The sequence below is a fragment of the Manis pentadactyla genome, chromosome 13 (assembly GCF_030020395.1).
Source record: "Manis pentadactyla isolate mManPen7 chromosome 13, mManPen7.hap1, whole genome shotgun sequence".
In the NCBI taxonomy this organism is placed as follows: domain Eukaryota; kingdom Metazoa; phylum Chordata; class Mammalia; order Pholidota; family Manidae; genus Manis; species Manis pentadactyla.
In genome coordinates, this window is record NC_080031.1 from 23,531,731 (window position 1) to 23,550,185 (window position 18,455).

The 18,455-nt window shown below is 39.8% G+C and overlaps 1 protein-coding gene across 2 annotated transcripts in view; it reads right to left on the minus strand.

Moving 5' to 3' along the window:
• Positions 1–1,691: 1,691 nt before the first annotated feature.
• Positions 1,692–18,455, minus strand: part of MAML2 (mastermind like transcriptional coactivator 2) — a 344,724-nt gene continuing 327,960 nt past the window's right edge. Inside the window, exons 3-5 of one of the 2 annotated variants that reach the window (XM_036902819.2) lie at positions 16,065–16,268; positions 9,412–9,523; positions 1,693–6,762 (exon numbers count right to left, since the gene is read on the minus strand). In XM_036902819.2, the coding sequence (XP_036758714.2) occupies positions 5,753–6,762; positions 9,412–9,523; positions 16,065–16,268 (1,326 nt within the window). In that variant the 3' untranslated portion in view covers positions 1,693–5,752. Of the gene's footprint in view, positions 6,763–9,411; positions 9,524–16,064; positions 16,269–18,455 lie in introns of both variants that reach the window. The other variant, XM_057490737.1, reaches the window with a different exon arrangement.

The window sequence follows — 18,455 nt, forward strand, 5'->3', positions numbered from 1 at the left end:
AATTTACCCGTTCCACTGTTAATGGTTATTCAGGTTTTGTATTAGTTTAGTTTTCCCCTAAGTAGAGCCTAAGACAAAGATTTGGATATAATAGTTTATTGAGGAGGTGAAACTGGGAAGAGCTACGAAGAAGTGAGGAATAAGACCCTGAAGGAAGAAAAGCTGATGAAGGGTGTGTTAATGAGCAGGTCATCATTGTGGGCTTATTTCTTCTGGGAATTCTGAAAGATAGTGAGAAACACACATCAGATTTATCCACTAAGGGAGGAGAAAGCTAGATATTTTTCCACCAAATTGGTTGAAGTTCACCTGGGGCAATAATTCCCAGCCTCTAGGGCTTGTACCTTGTGTGTGCTGAGTATGTGGAGGACACCCCCAAACAGAAATGCAGGACGCGATCATTTGTGCTCAGTAGCTGTGCAGGATAGCTTAAGGGAATATAGGTGGAACCCTTTCTGGATCTGCTATAATGAACCACTCAGATCCTCTCAAGCCCCTCACCATGGTTACCCTATCCCATCACTGAGTCTTCAAGGTCTGAGATTTGGTTCCCTGAAAAAGGGAAAAATAAAAGTCTTAACAGTAGGTGGGTTACAAGTACAGTGCCTGTAGCTATAGCTGATATCCCTAAGGCTAAAACTGATATTCATCATCTCCATTATCACCCATTGTAGATTTCTTTTTGTCAGAAATTCTCTTGTATGCTTGCCTTGGTGGCTGACCCAGACCTTCACTTTTGGTGGAATTGAAGCCTTTTTCAAGACTAGGTTGTTGAAATTGCCTATTGTGCTATTATCACTGAACACCAAGAGGTACCCTAGCAAATTCCTCTGTATTGGATAAAGTTAAAAACCATCAGAACACTACACCTCACTGGCCAAGGTGATTGTCCAGAGATGGACACTTGTTCTAATGAGAGCCTGTGAGATGCAAAGTCAGATCCTTTGAAAGGGAAGCATTCACTGTTGTTCATGCTGGACTTTGAGATATGAGGATGTAAGACTAAAGCTTCTAGCAACCGTCTTGCCACTATGAGGGAAGGGCCTGCCTGAGAATGGAGCCAGGACAGGGAAGCAAAGGTCAGAGACAAATAAGAACCAATTCTTGATGACATCATTGATTTGTTGGATTCAGTTGTGCCTAAACCCAGAATTACCGACTAGACTTTTTAGTTATATAATCCAGTAAATTCCTTTCTCTAAGCCTATCCTTGAGGTATGTTTTATTTCCTTCTTCATGTCTCTCTACGTCTTTCTCTCCCTTTTACTGAAAGAACCCTATAGAAATCTATATATTTATGTAGTCTTTTATATATTATTCTCTATCCCTCCCTCTCTTTTGCTGAAAGAAACCTAAGCATAAAAAGTGTAAGTTCACGTACATCCTGGAGCTAAAGATGACAATAATTTGGTTAAAAGGGAACTTAAAATGCTATGTATGTAAACAAAGTCCCCTTTTACTATTAACACATGCAGGTCAGGGACAACAACATTTGGTTTTAAAAGCCTAATGTGGTATGTGTTCTTAATTCTCATGCTACGATGTTTTAGTTATGTTGTTGTCAGTGAAATTGATATTAAGTCACTACCTATACTTTTGTCTATTATAGGAATTTAGGAATTATATTTAGAAGATGCTAACCTATCATTTACAACTCACAAAAGTTCATTTACATATATATTATATATTGTATTGTTTATCATATATCACACATTTTATAGGTCTTATATTACCTATTTTATATATGTGTGTATATATACACATATGTATATATACACCCAATGGAATAAATACACTGAAGTATTGGTTTTCTCCTCCTTAGTAGGCAAATATTTTATGTTATTCTATGATCTCACAGGACAATGAGCATTTATTATCACATTCCAACTTTTGGCTTCAGAACTTGATTTGCATTTAGTCATTAGGCACCTACATTATCCACACAACCTTTCGGTTTGGCTACAATATAGTTCTGCCCTATGATGAAATTTCATTTTTATATGATTTAATTTTAAAGGAGATGACTGCTTTGTTCAGTAAAGTTCACTGATAATCTGAAAATTTTCAAAAGGTTGAGTGAACGGTGATTTCTTTATTTTAAAATGATACTATGGAGTCCTTTTTGATTGATTTTTCCACTTAGCTTTGGGAAAAAAATTAATCACAGAGTTTTAGAGTTAGAAAGGAGTGTGGAGCTAGTTCAACCCCAAACCCTCATTTTGGGGTGAGAAAACACAGAGAAATAGAAAATGGAAATAATAGAACATTTAAGAGTTTGAACTGCCTTTGGCACCACAGAATTGGAAGAAGCTGAGCTTTCTTTCTCTTTCTGTGTTTTTCTCTCAGGTCTGCTCCCATGGGTTCATGCTGGGATCCAGACATAATTTTAGAAGTACACATTTTTTTCTCTTAATTTGTGTATATTTGATTTATCTTTATTGATATTATTTGTTTACTATCCAACTTTCCAGAGCCATTGGACAACAGCTATATAAAATGTCAGTTTTATTATTGCTCCATTAATAATGCTAATAAAAAGGATGATGCCACGTATCTTTTTGGCAGAGATAAAAGAGACAATGGAAACCTAGCACCTTATTTCAACAGTGCAGCAGAAAATTTGGTTGGAATGAATTCCCACACCTCCTACAAAGGCCCACATTTCTCTCAACCTCCTTGACTCTGAAGAAGGACTGTGTAAATATGTTCAGTGAGGCTTGTTCTCCTGGTGCTGTGTCCACTCAGCCTGGTCCAAACAAATGCCACATAGCAGGCCAGGCAGAGCCCCACTGTGCCTGAAAAGTAGGCAGTTTCTCCCGTATTTAGTAGGTGTTGTGCATATAAAATCTTCATACTAAGTGTATTGTAAGTGAACCAAAGAAATGAGACAAGTCTGCATTTCACCAGTATTAGAAGCTTCCCAGAGAATAAATTTGCCCATCACTATTGATAGTTCTCAGAACTTTCTGTGATGGAGCAACAACACTGCTGGTAGCTGAAAGTATGATTTCATACAAGAGAACCACTTATGAATTTTTAAAAACTATTTTTTAACACATGAAATTACACACAATACAAAATACTCGTTTTACAGGTTGAAAATTTTACAGTTATTGGTACAGTTACAGTAATGCAAGTAATATTAGTGCATTCACCTAGAGCAGTTATTTATCTTTATTGGGCTTAACACAAAGCCAAGAGTGAATTATTTGCTTTAATGGCTTTCTAGTCTTCAAATTAAAAAAAAGAAAAGAAAAATTACTTCTACCTCTTGTATAAATATGTCAGAATGATAAACAATGCCAACAACTAAGTAGTCTATAAATGGGAGATTGCTTTTAAATCATAAATCCTAAAATTTTGGCTACCTAGGTCTATCCAATTGTCATTATCTCAGCTTTCAGGAAAATTATGTCATCTTTGGTAACAGGCTGCCAACAAACAGAAACTATAGACTACACCATTTTTTTCCCAAAGAATCCTGTATTTTAATGAATAGCTGAATAAATAGACATTAATTATGAAATTCACATTGCGATAGAAGAAAATCCAAACATTCTGATTGTTTTATCTCTTAAATTTGATAGCTACTACAAAACATACTATTTATGTTAGGGTAAAAATAAGCTGACTCACAGGAGTGTAACTGGGAAGTGCTGGCAGATATATACAGTAACATGGAGGAGTCATAAAATAAAAGTGTTTATATGTACATAACTTTTTCCTTACTGTTTTTGCATGGAGAAACACTTTTATAAAATGGGAAACCACACAGTAGACCACATGCAACAAGGACCGATACAATGTGCACAGCAGAATAATCAAACAGGACACAAGAACTATGAGTTTAAAAAAGAATGTAGGGGCAGAAAAAAAAAAGGAAAAGATTGAAACCTGGAATGCTTTCTTATTGAGGTTTCAGAATATAAATTTGTCTAACAAGCCTCTTGATAGTTTTCAAAAGTTCCACTTGACCACCTATGGTTTAAGTGTAGAGCTAAAAATAAACCATCATATTATATAAAACTTTGTATATTAGCATACAAAAGGTAACAATTTACTTTTTGTATAAAATATAACCTTTTGATAGTATATTTATTTCACATATGTATAAATATAACCCAAAGAATATGTTTTAAGTATTTCTACCAAAATATTCTTTACAAAAGTTTACAAAACACGTAATTTATTAATATTTACAACCCAGCACAGAAAAGATTCTGGGCCAGTATATTGGTATTATGTAAAAGAAAGAGAGTGCTTCTAGACATTTTAAAGATTGGGAGAGGACTTAAAAGAACTTCCAAAATGTGTTCTTTTTAGAACAGGTACTTAAAGACTTAGTTATTACCTTCAGTTAAATTATATTTGATAATTGAATATGTGAGTATAAGTAAAAAGACTGAAGATAAACTGCTTTCAGGTATAATTCTCACCTTTAATTAGGAAAATGCTAGTGATATTTGCATCCATCCCAAATCGGCACACATCTTCCCCATTTTGCAACGGATCTGTATTGGGGCACTGGGGTTACATGACTCAACGAATACTCTTTCTATGACACAGTGCTCAGCCCTGAGGGAGGAAACCTGGATATGAAGCATCCATCTAGCATGTGGCAATGATTCATCACATCAGGAACAGAAGAATGAATAGACTGCTACTAACAGATCACAGTCCATTGAACTGTTTACCCAAATAATCTGTCCAAATCAGGACAGAGTATTTTCTCTCTTGCTTATGCTTTTCTTCAAACCCTGTGAACTAGATCTGCACCCACCTGTACCTGCCATCCCTGGTTCTGATCTTTTGTTTCTTATCTCCAACCAAAACATGATACCTCCTAATCTCAGTTTTGGTTTCCAAACTTCCTTTTCTTACAAATTAGCTACTGGTCATCAAGACAAGCAGGGAGGACCAAGTTCAGCTGCACTCAGCTCAGAAACTAACCAGCAGGCATCATGACAGGAGGCCTCTCATCACCTTTTTACACAGTGAACTCTGATGTGGTCAGGTGTGCCCTATTACTTCAGTATGATTAGGACAGGTTGTAATTACTTTAAGACTTGGAAACAGATTCAGAAACTGGTTGTGGAAGCCCAAAGAAAGTTGGACAGTTCTGCATTCTTGTTTCATCACTAGACACAGCATCTTGCTGAAGAATATGTGGGAAAACTGAAAATGCAAAGGGGAAATCTGGGGAAGAAATTCTATGATCCCACCGAGTGCTCTCTAAGTGCTCTGGCTTTCTTAGGACACTGGTTACTCCAAACAAACCTATATCATTTTAATCTACCCTAGAAATTCTAGAAAAACTAAATGAAATGACAGAGTGGAAAGATTAAACCACACTTAGATCTGTTAAAGCAAATTAAGGAATTTGTTGCTTCTTTCTTGGAACTAGTACCTCTGCGCAAAATGGGGTTTGACAAGCCACATGTCCTATTACTTTTCTTTCAGGGAGAAAAGGAGCTTAGGAAGACTATTTTATACAGCTAATTACACATCAACATCACAGTTCTGTTCAGACAAACTGGATACTGCATCCTGGAGTTTAGGTGGGGAAAAGTGATCCCAGTGTTTCCCTTTCAGGTTTGAGATTTAAAACAAGCACTTGGCCCGAAATGGTCACCCCTACCGTTACTTTCTGCTTTCCATTTTTAAGCCACGGTGTCTTAACATAGTCCCACTAAAAGTCAACAGAAATATCGCCTCAGTGCTGGGAGTTTGAGAATCGTCTCCCTTTCCTCCTTTAGGAGTTGTTCCCCAAGATTTCATCAAGATTGATGTCTTTCATCCAGTCATCATTGCCAGGCTCTGTCTTCAGCAAAGAATCAATGAAATCAGCATCGCTGTTGAGGGCCGGGCCCATGCTATCGGACTGTTGGTGGAGGAAGTCGAAGGCTAAGTCACTGCCGTGGTCAGCTCCTTGGAAAGCCCTGGAACTTTGGCTGGGTGACGGGAAACTGCCGGCGGCCAGCGGGGCGGGCTGGCTTACGCCTGTCCGCGACTGGCTCAGCCCTGTTCCGGACTGGTTCAAATTAGGCAGAACCTGTGTGCTCAGCGGACTGGGTCTGAGATTCAGACCCCGGAGCGGGCCCGTGGTTTGGCCATTCAGCGTTTGGCCCATGGGCCTCATGTGCACCGCTGGTGTTAACTGGCTGGAGGGAGCCCCGGCCCTCTGGGGAAACTGCGGGCTGCCCACCGCCTGCTGCAGGGCCTGGTTTGGGGCGAAGGCGGCGGGTGCCCCTGTGGGCAGGCGGGTGCCCGCGGGCTTCGGGGCTTCCTGCTGTTTGGCTGTTGCTTCTTGGGAGCCCCAGTCTGCTGCTGACGCGCTGGGGGTGATCATCACGTTCGCGGCTCTCTGGGCCGGCACGCTCGCCATACTAGCAGTTAAATTTGGTCTCAGTTGTGAATTGCCAACGGGTCCGGCCCCGAAAGCTGCCGCATTATTGTTATTATTACTTGACCCTAAGGTAGGAGGAGGCCGTGGCATCATAGGGTTGTTCTGATTTGCTATCAATTGATTTGGGTTTCTTTGTTGGGTCAATTGACTCATTCCTGAAGTGACGCTGTATGTACCAGGCTGATTACACGGCAGATTTCCATACATCCCTATGTTCTGAACTGCTGTGGATAACAATGGCATTCTTGTCCCATGGGAAGCAGACATGAGGTTGGAATTTGGAGTTAAAATGGTGTGTGTTGAAACTGGGTTTGTCAAAGCCTGGTTAGAGTTTAAACTCACTGCTGGGGAGCCACCTAAGAGAAAGAAGATTATTGTATTAGTTCATAACCACAAGGCATCTCCTGTTTTACAGAAATTTGCAATGACGTGCCAACTGAGACTGCTTTCGGGGATAAGAACAAAGAAGGAGAAATCCTCACCACAGTCTATTATATAAAAGAAATAAGACAGCTTCTGGGGTACAGTATCACTCTAGGTTATCTCTTGGTAAGAGTTCATGCATTACAGAAAGAAGACTGAAATAAAATGTTTCTGTGTTTTAAGTTTCACTTTATCCTCCTTGGGAGTCATTGCGGGAGGTAACAGTCAACCTTCCATTTTGCATTGGCTTTTCTCTGTTCCAAGACCAAAGGCTACAGCTTTGACTGGCCAGCTGTCATGAAATCCACGCTGCCAGGGTCCAAGTAAGAGGCATGAATCCTGGATGAATCCTGGATGTGGCTGCTAGACTAATACAAACCTATGGCTTTGAAAATCATGTCCAATTCTTCATCTTCATCATCCCACTCAAGAAGCTGCCATGAGTGGCTCCCCAGAGTCCAAAGGGTAAATCCCCATCTCTAAATATCTGGGGTTTCCATCTAATCCATCCTCCAGTGGCATCTCCACATGGCGAGCCCTCTGCTTCAGGAGGCGTAGTTACTACCGCATTTTAATCCACACGCCATGAGCTATCTCAGCTCATGCCATTTCTCTCATATGATGCCCCCTTACACCACTGAGCAGGGTCCAATCTCCTTCATTAAGCTCTCCCTGATATTCTACCTTCCTCTTTCTAGCACCATGGGTTCTCTGAAGTTTTTGTTTAGCACAGAATTTCCATAAAGATCGCAAAATATTAATCACAGTTAACATTTAGAAACTCTTAATGCTGTGGTAGCAATTGTTCCAGGTGCGTTTTATACATCATTTCTAATATTAACATCTGGGCAAGGTGACTATTATTGTACTGAGGTTAAAATAAAAAACGATTTAAAAAAACTTTGTGTTGTGCTTGTTGCTTATTTCGTTCTCAGAAGACACGAGAAAAACTATGCTCTGGAGCAGAAATTCTTACTCATTTGGGGGTCAGCCTGCAAGCAGATGCTAAGGACCCTCCCTTTGGAAAGGCCCGTTTGCTCTGTGGAAGAGACTTCTAGGTGCCTAAGAAATATCCAAACACCCTGTCTTCCTTAGAGACCATCTTGATTTTGTAGTGATGTGCCCAGCTGCAAAACCACATTTCCTAAATGTCCTGGCTGATGGAGGGCCCATATGAGGAAATGCTGGCTAAAGGCAGAAGCTATTAGGTGAAAGTCCAAGAAGCCTATGTTAAAAGGGAATAGGACTTATTTGCAAGGCCCTTTTCCATTTTCCCATCTTTCTGTCTGGAATACAGACGCCAGGGCTGGTGATGTGGCCCCACGGTAAGTCCCAGGTGGGAAGTACATGCCCAAGCGGGTGAAGCAGAAAGATAAAAGGAGCCCGGAGCCCTGACAAGGTGTATCCCAGAACCAGGCTGGGCCTGACCTCGGGGTTCTTTTATATGAAAGGGAAAAGAAAAGCCTAAACACCCACTTTGAGTTTTGTGTAATACTGCGAAGGGCTCCTAGCTTCCTCCAAACGCACCGACAGGCCATTGGATGAGAAGTTCTGTCCCAAATAGACGCGCATATTGTCTTTCAAGTTCCTTGAGGGCAGAATCAAATAAAGAATCCCATTTTTGCCCTGAGGCAAAGTAATCTTAGAGAGTGGATACATGTATCCCATTCTTAATTTTAGTGGAAAGAGGCAATCTGGCACATTTTAAAGAGTTCAAGTAAATTAGAACAACATATTTATAACTATGCTTAGCAGGGCCCCAAAATAATTATAAACAGGAGCATTATTCACAGCTCTTCCTTCTTTGGAGAATCTTCTTTATTGGTTTCCTGGGCAGATGAATTTACAGGTAAAGCAGAGAGAACCTGGGAAGCTATAGGGCATCCTTAATTTACATGAGAAAGCTCAGGGAATTCTGGGCAGAAGAGACTTGAATAGATGCTGTTGGGAGTAGGCGGAAGGCTTGGGCTAGGTTTGAGAGATGTTCTTGGGAGTTCAGAAGGTGGAAGAGAGATTTTAGGGGTAGTGCCTATCACCTATGCAATTGAGAGATCTATTAAGAAGTTTTGCTTTTTCTTTAAATGCACTCTACCTTTGGTGTTTTTGAGAGACATCATAAAGACTTAATTTTCTTTTCAATTATTTCTTGGTGCCAGGACTATTTGTTTTACGTAGATGAGCCCAAAGATGGAGATGAAAAGATTGGGCTTTATATCAGCTACAAATGTGACTTAAGAGGTAGAAGCGTCTGCATACCTTAAGCCGTTTGGGTCAAGATACGTTGTTGGGAAGAGAATGATTGAATCTAGCAGTTAGAACACATTTAAGCTTTTTTGAACGCTCAGAAGTAGTCAGGACAGCACTGAAATATGTGAATATGGGGCAAGAACAAGTAAGAACTTATATGAAGGCTAAAAAAATTCAAGTTTGGTCTTGATCTAAAAGTTAAATGGGAGCTAGTGAAGGACTCTAATGAAGATGTTACAGTTAAATATGAGATAGGGAAAGAAGGAAATACTAACAACTGAACAGTCTTCTTCTTTACACAGTGAAGATTGCTATCAATTTTTAAGAACACTTACCAGAATATTGAGCAGTTGGTTGCATATTACCCACATTTCTTCTTTGGTCTTTATAATCTGGGGGTGGCCTTGTCAAATGTCTATTTATTTGATCTTGTGGAGCAATTTTCTCCTTGAAAAGACAAATGAAAACATTAAATTGCATTGTTACTTTCTCACTTGTAAAAATTTCTAGACTGTTATTTTAAAAAGTAAGACTATAAGGATGATTTTGCAGTCATGGTTGTGGACAGCAGACCTTATGTAGTAGTCTTAATTCAAAGACAGATCTTTTCAATTTCAAAGAACTTCCTGAAAGGAAGTGTAACATCTATTTCTCTTCAACATTCAACATGTGTTTTGGGTCCAGTAACCACTCTCATTTTCTTTATTTTGCAATTAGGTTTCAGTGAGGACTAACTTTTGTGATTTTGCAGATGTTATTTCTAGTTTTTTTTTGTAGCACACCTGTATATAATTCTGGTTCCGCATGGTGTGGAAGGATCGGAGTGGGATGCCAGATAAAATACTGGACACTTGTGTATCCTGTGTTTTTATTTGCTAAATCTGGCAACCCTAGATAGGAGGTGTCAGGAGATGGCCTATCAGGTACTTGTATGGGCACCCTACATGTATTACCTAATTTTTATTCTCCTCATAAGGAGTCTTGCAGGTGAGCATGATTATTCCCACTTAGTAGATGAGGAAATGAAAGCCTCCTTAGACTAAGAGACTTTCCCAAGATCATACAGTGGAAAAACAGAAACCAAATCCTGGGTTGAAAACTCAGGCTCTTTCCTGACCACAATATAAAGGCCCTGTGCTTCTCCATTTCTCCCTGCCTCATTTTCAAAGTACAGACATTTCCCAGGTTCTCTCCTTTTTTTCTTTCTGGAATCAGCCACCTGCAGATCTTTAGAGTAGTAAGTTGGGGAATAAAGAAAGAAATAGGGCACATTCTTTTCATATTGGCAATACCCTCAGCCAAAGACCACCAGGAATATACCTGCTGGGTTTACTACTTATTGCAGCAAAGGAGGACACACATTATGGGGGCCTAAGGGGTGTGTTGGTAGGAACATGTTAGAAAGAACTCTTACAGGATTTAGGCTTTGATTGGCTGATTTAGAGAGGGTCTAAGGAATCAAGGATTTGTTCTACATTGTAAACTGTCAGAAAGTGAGGCTGATTCTATGATTGAGTGAAGAAGTAGCTGTCAATCATGTAGCAAAAGAAGGGACTATTTGGAATTTCATGAGTTGCACAGTGACCTTTGTTTGTGTCTGTTTTTAGACAAAATTATTAAGTGGCCTTATTTTGTCTCATCCTATCACAGTCTAAGAGTAACCCTGGCTGAGGATGGTATTCTGTAAGATTGTTTATGTCCAACAGAGAACAAAAGGGCCTGGCTGTGAGTGTCATAGCAGTTCTGGATATGAGAGGATACTTTGTTTCTTTCTCAACATGAATCAGGAATTTTTTAGAATTGATTTACCAAAACTTTGTATGCACCTCAAAGCAACCTCCATTTTCAACGTTAAAATAATTGGCATAGGTAGACAGAGAACAATGTAATTATAGAAAAGAAAATCAAGTAAAAGATAGATGAGTAAAAAAGAAGTCAAATGTGTACTTCCTAACCTAAGCCACTTAAGCCATGTATTTCTCAGTTCCCCATCAAATTCCAAACCTTCTAGTTTAAATAATCTATTATAAAGGAAAAAAAAATGGCCTTAAAACAGCAAAAAAACAAATTCAAATCCTTGTTTCTAAGAAAAAAAACTTGAAAGTCTTACAGGGCTATTTGGGTATCGTGTAATTAATATAAAATACTTTGATGAGCTAAGTGTAAATGAATCAGAAACATATGGATTACATTTCTTTTAAATTTGGTTTTACAAATTAAGGGAAACAGTGATTGGTGAAACTCTTTATGGTTTTGCCCAAACCCTAATGTTTAAGAAACAACTTGAGATGTTCCATGAACCCAAATGCAGGATGTTCAACCACTGCTATTGTAAACTGTTGTGCAAGCTGACAGTTTTGATTTTTATGCCAAGCATGCGACTCCCTGAATTCTTTCTTTCAAATCATCTATCATTTTTCCTTTGTAATTAGGTGTTTCTGCTGTTTACACTGGCATAGAATGGGGATGTAATTCTCTTGCAAATGGAGCAGTTTCCATTCAGCATTGGAATCTGGAACCTAGAAGAAAACAAGATTTGTGTGTATGTGTGTGTGTGTGTGTGTGTGTGTGTGTGTGTCAGAGAGAGAGAGAGACAGAGACAGAGAGAGACAGAGAAATAAGACCCTTGGCTTCCCATTAAAGACTAGATTTCAAATCTGGACTTATTTTTATGTAAATTCAATCTAATTACTGACTTTTTATTCCCCTGAGGGCTAAAGTTGGTTGTTCAAAGTGTTAACATATACATCTCTGGAAACGTGAGTTTCTTAAACTACTCTCCACAAATGAGTCAGATTTAATGGCCTTGCATATGGACTATCAGGGTTCTGCTATGTTGTAACTTGGTGCTGAAGAGTAGCAAAGACTAGATTCCAGTGCTGAATGGAGACTGCTCCATTCACAGGAGGATAACACCCCATTCTATGCCAGTGTAAATTCACAGGCCATCCCTGGGATAACTTCTGTGCAACATGAAATTTAAGTTACCTGCTAACATATCATGCTAACCTAGTATCTTGGACCTCAACACCTAATATAGAAAAAATTTTCTGTTGACATATCTGTCCAGCTTCAGTTTAGTCATAAAAGTGTGAAATGTGGATAATTCTGGACCTCCTTCACACCCCCATTGAAAGGATTACTCCTTTAATTCTATAAAAGCTCAACATGGTGCCTGGCATGTAGTAGGTGCACAGAACATGCTGGTAATTATAATGCCCATTGTAATAAGTACTACTCATCTCTCCTCTTTGTGCTTCTTTGGTGGGAGAATAATAGTAAGGATACCACATTTTTCATGAGAAAATGTCTCAATTTAGGCGCCTTTCTGGCCTTGCCAAATGACTGCAAATGACTACAAAGCATATGCTAATGTAAGTAGTATCAAAGACTGTTCTTCCTGGATATGCTAAAAAGCACAGGCACCCTCAGTGGCATCCAAACAAAGAAAAATGTGAATAGTTCATAAAAATCACAAAAACAGCAGTTTCGTCTCTCACGCTCATTGCGCTGCCCTGTGCACCTGTCCTAGGGGTGACTCAACAGGGCTCAGTGGGAGTCAGGCCAGTGCTAGGCAGGACCTTCATGGAATGTTTCCTTGCCTTTTAATCAGAGCTGAAAATCCAGAAATTGAACATCTGTATGTTATAATTCAACAAATGAGTAGTATTGATGGGAATTATGAAAGCGTATCCAATAAGTGATTCTTAGATTGTAGATTTTTCTCTTCTGCTGCCCTTATTTCTAAGTTGTTTAGTTCATCAAGATCAAAACTAAGTGGGCAAGATGACTGGGGTTTTCAAAACTGATTTACAGAAGAAATTAGTGTGCCCCTTTTCGATCCAGTCCGTGATTCCCCTGCACCTTACGCCTGAAGGGCAGCACTCAAGGCCACCTATAAACTTCTTTTTCACTCTTCCTCATTTAAGATCGGATAAATTTATTTCTCACATGCTCTGGAATCCAAAGTTATTTCATTTGTCATTCTTTTAAAGAACAAAAGTGATTGTTACATTACCATTTATTCTTTTCATTATATGTTAAATATTTCATAATACAATCTCAAACTAACCAACAAATACACATCCAGGTTGTACCTTTTAGTCTCTGGCCCACCATCCACCCACCTGGAATGGTGGACCCCACCTATTTAGTCCATCAGAATTCTACAGTCCTTCAAAGTCAAAGACAAATTTTGCTCCTTCTGGGAGACTATCTTCAATCTCCCCAGGCTGGATTTTATCATTTTCTGCATTTCTCTCCACCTCCCCTCCCCCAACAACTAGTTTTATACCTTTATTATAATGCAAATCTGAATCTAGTACTTCCTTGTTTAAAATCCTTCAGGTCTTTGCCATTGCTTCAGACAGTGTAAACTCTGATTTATCAAGCTCCATCTTCTGGCCTCTCATCTCTGGCCTCCTTGGCTATCACCTCCCCATCCTTGTGTACATTCCATATGTGGGTAAAACTGCAATATTTCCAGAATCTCTTTCCTGGCCTTAGTGCATTTGCATTTCCATATTACTAGGTGTTTCCAAGGGGTGGAGAGTAGTCCATCTCCATATCAATAGGTGATTACAAGGGTAGAGGGAGCGAGGGTATATTTGGACCAGAGAGGTTTGGTGGGGCCTCTTTACAGCCAGGTCACAAGAGACATGGGCAAGCAGAAGTGGATGACTGTTTGTAGGCAATAAACGGGTTTCTCCCACTTTATTTCTCCCTTTGACTGATTTTTGGCTTTAAAGGTAATTTGCCCCAGGCTGGGAACTTATTTTCCCCCAAGAGTTACACTGTACTTAAGCAAACATAATTTGTAGTATACTTATATTGTCTCTGAGTCCTATATGCTGGTCCTTCTGGCTGGAACAACTTCCCCCTCCAACATACCCCCATCCACTGACTTGCTCATTCCTCCATCTCCTACTTCACCTTCAGATCTTCAGTATGAGGCAGGGCAGGAAACTAGGACAAGAGTTGTGCCATTGTAAAATCTACTTAGTCTGCAAAAAAGTCCCAGATTATTCTTTAACTTAATCTATAGGCTGTTCTTCCTCTTCTTCCAGCGCCTTAATCAATTAGTTACTTTTTAACTAGGACAGGAGGTAGACCTCCAAAGTGTAAATGAACTTATGTGGACAAAGAATGTTAAGATACAGACCAACCCAGTCACCTAAATAATCCTATTCTTAAGACAAAACTTCAAAGGAAATAGGAATCACCTGTATATATCATGCCTTATGCTGACCTCTAATCAAAAGGCCCTGTAAAATCCCAAACCCCAAATGCTTAAGTGTGCCTTCTCTGAGGTTGCCCACACAACCATTCTTCTGAGTGTATACTTTTTGCCTTCAATAAAGACTTCTTACAGTTCAACTTATTACGTTTTATCTGTGTACTCTTCCAGTGGTAAGCATCTTTGTTACTTCATTATTTCATTCTATTTTCTAGACTTAAGCACAAGTCCTCACTCTGTCTTTTTTCTACTCCAGACAGGTAGGGAGGGGCTGCTGAGAGCTCTGATTTGGGCTTGCAAATTCTCGCTGCCTAAGTGACCTGGACAGGACTGAAGATGTACTAAAAATCTCCTTTTTTTGCCCTTGTGAAGTTCTCAGAACATAATCTCACTCCATCCAGTGCTCTGTGGCTCCCTCAAATCCTGGGGTTGTAGGGCCTCAGTTCCCACACCATGCAGATCCAAGCAGACACTGGACGCCAGGTGACCCTGGCTTCAGGAGTTGGCAAGGTACCTACTCTATGCTGAGGAGCAGTTCAATGTGCTTCCCTTTACTCCTTCTGCTCTTTCTTGCTCTCTGTTGCCTGAAAGGCAGCTGCCTTTCCCTGCTATTCTCACTTTAATGAATTCCTTCCTTACCTACACTTGTCCAACCTGCTTGAGAATCTTTCTTGTTCCGAGTCAAGAACCCTCCCATGTCCAGGTTGAGGTTTCTCCTAGTGTTTCACCTAGTGCACAGGGAGAGACCTCCCAAGACAGCTGCCCAGCGACAAGTAGATTTAACTTCCCCTCTGAAGCTATTTCCGATAGTTCCCACATCATAGCATTGAATCACACATACTTAACTGCCTAGTTATTTGACATCCATAGTGGGCTCTAAGCTTTAAGGACAAAGACAGGGTCTGTCTTGTTTGTGGCTGTATTTCCATTATAAATTAGGAAAGTTTTTGAATAGATTATAGCATTTATCATATCCTGGATTTCTTTTACTACAAAGCACCTTAAGTATGAAATTTTTTAATTCTGTTTTTGTCTTTTTTATGTACCTTGGCTCTATCAATCTGGAGGTGATTAGCTTTGCCCTTTTCTTATTTCATTTGGCCAAATAGTTTGAAAGGAGAATGAAACTTAGAGATAGGGCCTTGGTCTTAGGAGGCAGGAAGGCTTTGGGTCAATTGTTGTTTATCTGAGAATACAAAGGGATGATAAATAGTGAAGCACGTTTAATGCTTGGGAAATAATGACTTTTTATTTAAGGCCTTTGAAATATGGTGAAATTGGGTAATATATTTTCAGTTTTCTTAAAAAAAGTCCCCCAGTCTGATGCTTTATATTAAAAGCCAAATCTGAAGTTTTGAAACTTCGTGCTAGCTTTTAAAACTCTTTCATCTCTAAAATCGGTTTGAATTTGAGTCAAATAAAGTTATCTCCAATATTTCTTCCTCTCAGGACTGCAGAACAACACAGGTTCCCTTTGCCTGATTCAAATGCCCATGTTAGTGGTTCTAAACATTCCTGGGCTGGGCAGGGCTAGGTAGCTGAGGTGCCATGCATTCCAAATGTCCAAAAGCTGGTAAGTTAAGCTTTGTTTTTGTATTTGTCTGCAGCACTTAACATACAGAATTAGTCTCTTTTACACCCAGAACACCCTTGATGCTGTCATGTAAGTAGACACAGAGAAATGGGCAGTAAGTAGAAATGGGAAATGACGAATCCCTCTGTAGTTTAACAGAAGTTAGGAGAAAGTTTTACCACATCAACCAGCATCTGCTGCTGGAGGAGAAGTTGCTGTTTCTGCTCCATGATCTGCCTCTGTAGAGTCTGTTTCTTTCCCATCAACTGCTGATTCAACAGTGATTGCTGAGAGTTCATGAAACCACTTCCAGTGTTTGGATTTGAGCAGGAGTTGGGACTTGGACTGGGGCCTGTGTTCTGGCCTACCACAGAGTGCTGATCCTAAAGAAGAGAAAGGGGGAGAAAGCTACTATGAATTAAAAGCAGATAAATGTAGCAAAAAGATCATAAGCTTAGATTCTGAAAATTTTTCATCTTGTTAAGATCAAACATGGTTAACAGGTCAGCCAGAGAACTGCTTTTTAAATGTAGAAGAAATAATTGCATATCACAGCAACCAAAGCATCTGGGTTAATGACATTAGGGTACTGGAAGATCTCTCATATGACTGATGGTGGAGCCTCCACATTCTAGAAGGCATTCACAGAACCTCAAAGGAAACTACCATAAAAATATGGCAGACCTCTCAATTGCCGAGAAGTAAACTCATCACAAAGTAACAAGTTCTTCCTTTTCCCTTAAGTTAGCAAAGGAACACACAACCAATAAGAAATGACAATGAGAAAGTACTGATTAAAAATTCACAATGTATATTATATAATATTGGGTATTGGTGAATTATCATTCTAATTGGAGGTTTCTACTAATCTTTAGGCATTGACAGGCCAAGACCTGGCAGGGCAGACAGCTAAACCCAGACAAATACACTCCTTAATTCTCAAGGATGTGTTTACGATTGAGCTATACACTATGGGGATTACAAGAAAACTAGAAACATGGTCCTCACTTTGGAGAATTTATCATCTAAATAAGGAAGAAATTACATGCCTACATATGAAAATACAAAAAAATGTAGAATCAAGTTTTAGATATATGATATTAGCATTAAGTCAAAGATCCTCAGTTTGATGATAGATATTCATCTGGGAAGCAGATGGCCTGGCCTTCCTCCAGAAATTTTCAGGCTGTAGATCAGGTATTTGCTCAGGTGATTCTGATGCTCAATGATCCAGGGAGTGCTCTTTGAGAAACCCTGGATATAAGGCAGCAGTGAACTCCAACTCTCATTTCCCAGCTAGACTGTGTGAAGTTACAAGAGATTGAAAAGACAAAGCAACTCCCATGAGGCCTGAGTAGTAGTAGCCAGTGCTCCATTCTGGAAAGTCTCTTCCCTTTTATTATCTCCTTCTCTTTCTTTAGTTATTAGCTGAGCTAAAAATAAAAAAGTCCATCAATTCAAAGCCTGGAGATGTAGAAAGCCTGACCTTGCTTTACTAACTCCTGGGGCTACAAAGCTCACCAACTACCTCAAAAGCAAAGAAAAGCAAAATAATCTTGAAGATAGCCACTCACTGAGGCTTAGTACAGGCTGGTCATTGTGCTCCGTGCTTTACATGGTTTATTTCACTTAATCCTCACAACAAAACATTGAGCAATAACTCGTATTATCATCCTAATTTTGCAGATGAGATACCTGAACTCAGAGACGTTGCTTAGCTGTAAGTAGTCAGGAGGATTTGAACCCAGATGTGTCTGATTCCAGAACCAGTTTTCAACCACTATATTCTGTTGTCTCTCAACTGAGACAGGAAGCGATAGGATAAAAATTTTCATACTTAGAACATGTGCAACCTATCTGTCCATGCAGCAGAAGTTTATTGTATATTCCCCTAATGGGTGAGCACCTTCAATCAGGCATGTGGAAGGGTGTGTGTTGTGGAAAAGGGTAGGGGTATGGGTATTGGGAAGGGGAGGTCCTCTTCACCAGTCAATTAAAAAGTTATTTGAGCCATCTCTGAGGGAGGTGTACCCTCTGAACAGCTTAAAATAACCACCCACTAAGACAACTGCACCCAGTGCCACATCAGTTTTCCTAACTTTAAACTCTTCCCAGATCTTGGGAAAGATTTTACCCACATGTCCTACAAGTCAGTAGGAATGTGGGTCTGGAGACAAGCATGTGAGGGTCTGTGAGGAAAATGAAAGTTCTTATGGCCAGGATCCTCACCTGACCCTAAACTACTTGATGACGTAACTAGCCTACTGCTAGGCTACTGCTTCCAGACCTGCAGGCAATAAGCTGTTATTGACTGAGTCACTATATAAAGAGCTGTTCCCAGTGCTCTGCGTGGAGGCAGAGATGTAGGTGGATTACAGACCTGCAGATTGTTGGATGCAGGCATTATTCTAGTGCTTGACCTACTGCTGTGAGAATAAAGCTGGGTCTAAACCATTTCACTCCAAGAGCATTCTGTTGTCATTTCTCAGGCTCACTGAATCCACTAAACTTACCCAGGGCTGAAGCCCTCAGGCAAGACAGTCATTAACTGAATGGAAGCAGACGAAGAT